Source organism: Sinocyclocheilus rhinocerous, unplaced genomic scaffold (genome assembly GCF_001515625.1).
Source record: "Sinocyclocheilus rhinocerous isolate Xijiao unplaced genomic scaffold, SAMN03320098_v1.1 scaffold942, whole genome shotgun sequence".
Classification (NCBI taxonomy): domain Eukaryota; kingdom Metazoa; phylum Chordata; class Actinopteri; order Cypriniformes; family Cyprinidae; genus Sinocyclocheilus; species Sinocyclocheilus rhinocerous.
In genome coordinates this window covers 203,781-208,467 of record NW_015627890.1, presented here as the reverse complement: position 1 = coordinate 208,467, position 4,687 = coordinate 203,781, and the positions used below count along the sequence as shown (strand labels likewise).

The 4,687-nt window shown below is 39.1% G+C and overlaps 1 protein-coding gene across 2 annotated transcripts in view; it reads left to right on the top strand.

Moving 5' to 3' along the window:
* LOC107734949 (uncharacterized protein KIAA0355-like) overlaps positions 1 to 4,687 on the top strand; it is a 48,205-nt gene that overhangs the window by 39,728 nt on the left and 3,790 nt on the right. For both annotated transcript variants that reach the window (XM_016546815.1, XM_016546810.1), the window contains exons 10-11: positions 1,364 to 2,364; positions 3,817 to 3,982. In XM_016546815.1, the coding sequence (XP_016402301.1) occupies positions 1,364 to 2,364; positions 3,817 to 3,982 (1,167 nt within the window). The remainder of the gene's footprint in view (positions 1 to 1,363; positions 2,365 to 3,816; positions 3,983 to 4,687) is intronic.

The window sequence follows — 4,687 nt, the reverse complement described above, 5'->3', positions numbered from 1 at the left end:
TCAAATCGTTTTGAGATGTTAAACGAATCGCGATACATTTGGGGTGGGAGTTTATATGAATGTATCTCTGAGGGGAACTGACTGTTTTAAGAAAAGTTTAGATGATATTTTCTCTTCATCTCGTCTCTGTAAAATGCATATTAAAGCAGCATTCATAAGCGCCGCCGCTGCGCTGCTTTGTTTACGTTGAGAGTCCCGTTCTATGGTCCGGTTAGATGGATTTAAAAAAAATCTGTATAGATTCGTGCCCTGTGTCATTTACATTTCACCAGGTTAAAATAATACCTCAAGCTTTATGCTTGATTTATTTGTAACACATTAACCTGAAAACCTTTTCAGCTTTCTCTTTCTGCAAATTGTATGGTGTAGCGATATGACAGCAACCAAAATACTATCAAACACTCCAACGCAGCTCCATTCTTCGCGAAAGATGGATAAAAAGGCGCACAGGAAACACAAACCTCGAAAAATGATATACGACGTGCCAAATGCTGGCCAAATCACAGAGATGCCGATTCGCACGGGACTAATATTATCACAGGACCTCGGTGTTCGGCAAAATAGGGTAGGTCATTTTCGGGGGAATTTTTACTTTACAAATTACAGACATGGCCGATTCGCACGGGATTAAGATTACAGACAACCTCCGCAATTATTACAAATGACTGGAGGTCACCAGGTAATACTAATTACCTCCCGTGCGAATAGGGCTTTTGTTTCGTGCAGATGTTTTATGTAATATAGTTTCACAAAACTAAAGTCAGACCATTCTGTTTTTGGTTTAAAATTTCAAATTATACAATCTAATTTAGATTAAAAAAACTGCTCATGCTGCATGTATTCAGCATCTTTGTTGCCTCTAATTTTGAATGGAAAGAGTACAGGCAAAGCCTTTGTTTATATGAAGAGTTTGTTTTTGTCTTATTTATTTGATTCGATTTGGGGTTTGTTTTAAAATTTCAATTTAGTTTTGATATTTGACATATTTCTGTTTCAGAAAGAAATGTGCAGCATTTTGTCCAAGCAATAATAAAAGGACAACTTTTCATTTATAATTTGTCTTAAATCTAATTTTGTTCAGAAAATTGAATAGTGAAATCAGTACCGTGAATTAAATCGTGAGTTGAGTGAATTGTTACATCCCTAACATACGTGTGTGTGTGTGTATATATATATATATATAAACAAACAAAAGAAATTATAAAAACACAATGACATAATTAAAACTTTAAGTAAAATTGAAATGTAAAAGATAAAAATAAAAACAAATTCAAAATTCTAATAAAAACTATAATACCATCTCCATGATATTAAAATAACATAGATTGATGATGTAATTGCTTGCTGGTGTTTCTGTGCGTAGGGAACAGAGTTTGCCCACCATTCAGATCCAGCTACAACGAGACACGACTGATTACGGCGGCCCCATCGATCTTCCTCCCGGGAACAGCACCAAATCCTCCGGCGGCCTCCCCAAAACCATCTCCAAACTCACCTCACGCTTCACCAAGAAAACCTCGTCCAACTCCAGCGCAGGCGGCAGTTACTCCATCCCCAGCACGCCGTCACGGAGCAGCGGCAGCTCGGACGACAAATCCGGCCGCCTGCGCAGCCTCCTGCAGATGAGCAGCATGCCATGCACACCTGACCCCAGCCACGCGCAGACCGCCAACGGCTCATCCGCAGACGAGCAGGGCATGAACTTGCCCACCGACCAGGAGATGCAAGACGTCATCGACTTCCTATCGGGGTTCAACATGGGGAAATCCCAGCAGGCGTCTCCGCTGGTGAAGAGGAGGAACTCTGTGGCGTCTACGAATGCGGCCGACTTGAAGCCGCCCAGCGGAGCGGCTCCGCTCACCTCGCAGTCTCAAGTGTCTCAAATGTTGGCGCAAACCTTGAAGCAACAAACACAGCAGCAACAACAGCAGCAGCAGCAGCTTCCGTCAACACCAAAACAGCAGCAAACGCAGCCGCAGTCGCAGCCGACCTCACAGACTCTGCCGTTCTACCAGCATCTCTTGCAGCCGATCGGTCAGCCGCAGCAAACAGCACCCGTTTCCCCGCAGCTCTCTACCCAGCAGCCCCCGCAGCCAAGAGCCCCCAGCAAGTGGCCCCAGGGTCCTTTAGGAGGCCTCTCGCCCATCGGGCCCTTGACGCAGTGGCCCGCCCCTGGCCTGCCGGACCTCAGCTCTGACCTCTACAGTCTGGGGCTGGTCAGTACGTACATGGACAGCATGATGTCTGAGATGCTCGGCCACAAGCCCCCACAGGGACCACGGAACAACACCTGGCCCAACCGAGACCAAAGTGACCAGAGTCTGTTCGGGGTGTTGGGAGATTCCATGCCCTTTGACCCTGCAGGTGAGCAGAGACCGGTCAGCTCAGACGGGTTCATCATAGGTTTTGTAGTGTTAGAGTATCAGAGCAAAACTCTGGCGCATGGAAGAGAATGAAAGTTCTGATCATTTTACATTAAGCCATTACACTTTATATATGTTTGTGTGTGTGTGTGTGTATATATATGTATGTATATATACTTTTTAAAATTATTTATGATAAATTCTAAACATTACTATATGACTTAAAGCTAATTAGAAATATTACAAAAATCTAAAAAACTAATAAAAATTACAAAAGTACAAGAAATTACTAAAAAATTATACAAAATATAAAAATGATAAAAGTATAAATATTTTTTCAAAAACAGATAATAAAACCGTTTCAAATGTATGACAGTCCCAGCTAAAAAGACATTTTCTTATGTATATTTACAGTATAAGAACTTGTAAGTAAATGTGTTTTTAGCTGGAACTGTCACACATTTGTTTTTTTTATATTAAATATTAAATATTTTGTTATATTTTCAGTTTCATTTTAATCTTTTTTTTTTTTTTTTTACTTTTGTTATTCTTATTTTATTTTTTATATATATATTTTTAGATTTATTTATTTTTATTTCAGTTTTAGTCATTTTTGTACTTAACCAATTTATTTCTGTTAGTTGCCAAGGCAGCATTTATAATTTTTGTTTAGGTTTTTTAAGTTTAAGTGTTTCATCTAATATTTATATTTTATTTGAGCTTCATTTCAATTATAAAATTGTTTTAATAGTTTTAGTAAACAGTAAGAACACTGATTCTGACAACACTGATTTTTGTATTTTATGATTTTTTTTTTACATTTGTTTCAATCGGCCATATCATCATTAAATACTTTTATTATACTGTAGTACTATTACTGCTGTACTATTTTTAGTGTTTTGTGTTTTTTTGGGGGGGGGGGGGTTTATTTATTTATTTATTTTTGCTTTTTGAGCTAATATTGCCCACGACCCCTTGTTTCAGTGAGGTTCGAAAGACTGAAGCAGTCACAGCAGTTTTTACATTTATGAAATGGTGATCTATGCGTTCATGTTTCCATCTGCACTTGATTAATTGCCTTACTTTTATTGCAATATTTTCTTTAGAATTAATCACTCTGAGAGAATGTATCAAATTGACAGTGTAATTTTAATGTAATGAATTTAGTTAGATGCTCACACTTGAATGCATGTAATATAAGGGGTTGTCACATCACAACACAATTGTATTACCTATTACTTAAGTGTTTTCTCATTAGTGCATAGTTGAATGTGCCATGGTTTTTATACTGTATGTGTGTGTATGTAGTAGTTACTGTGGTGCAGCAGGTCACTTTAGTGCATTGCTGGTCTCTGTGTGTGTTGGACTCTTATGTGTTTCTGCTGTGCTGGACAGTTTAAACAAAGAGCAGGACACAGCGACACACATCACTCTCTCTCTCTCTCTCCGTCAGTGGGCTCGGATCCAGAGTTTGCGCGTTATGTTGCCGGGGTCAATCAGGCCATGCAGCAGAAGCGGCAGGCACAGCATGTTCGTCGGCCCAGCAACACCCGCAGTAACTGGCCACACCCAGACGAGCAGCACAGGGGCTGGACACACCCAGAGTACTACAGCGAGGGGTGAGAGACGCTCCGACCAATCACAGCACAGCATCTCCGTGTTTTATCCATGATGAATTATTTCAGTTTCCATTTTCTTACTTCGTAAAGTCCAGTAGAGCTGCACTTGAACTCTTGATTTCTGATGCATTTCATTTTTAAGCACATCAAATACAGTCTGAAATTTCCTGCACTGCATGCTAAAATCCATTTATCAATCCTTTAGAGAGACAGGTGTGTAAATCACCGTAAATAATCTTTTCTGTTGCACAACAAACACTAGCATTGACCAGCATCATTTATCTCCTGCAATTTGGATGCTAGGAAATGTGTTCATTGACAATCAAACACCTTCAAATCAAATGTTAGTGTTGCAATTTTGCTTGCTGTGGAAAAGTTAGAGATGAAGTTCTCAAAATTCTCAATACCTGCTCAACAAGGTACTCTGCTGGTTTTGCGATCATACACTACCGGTCAAGTTTGTAATAATTATTTTTTATTCCAATAGAATTTTTTGAACACCAAGGCTGCATTTATTTGATCAAAAATACAGTAAAGACAGTATTAATTTGAAATATTACAATTTAAAGGGGTCATATGATGCGATTTCATTTTTTCCTTTCTCTTTAGAGTGTTACAAGCTCTTGGTGCATAAAGAAGATCTGTAAAGTTGCAAAGACTAAAGTCTCAAATCCAAAGAGGTATTCTTTATAAAAGTTAAGAGTC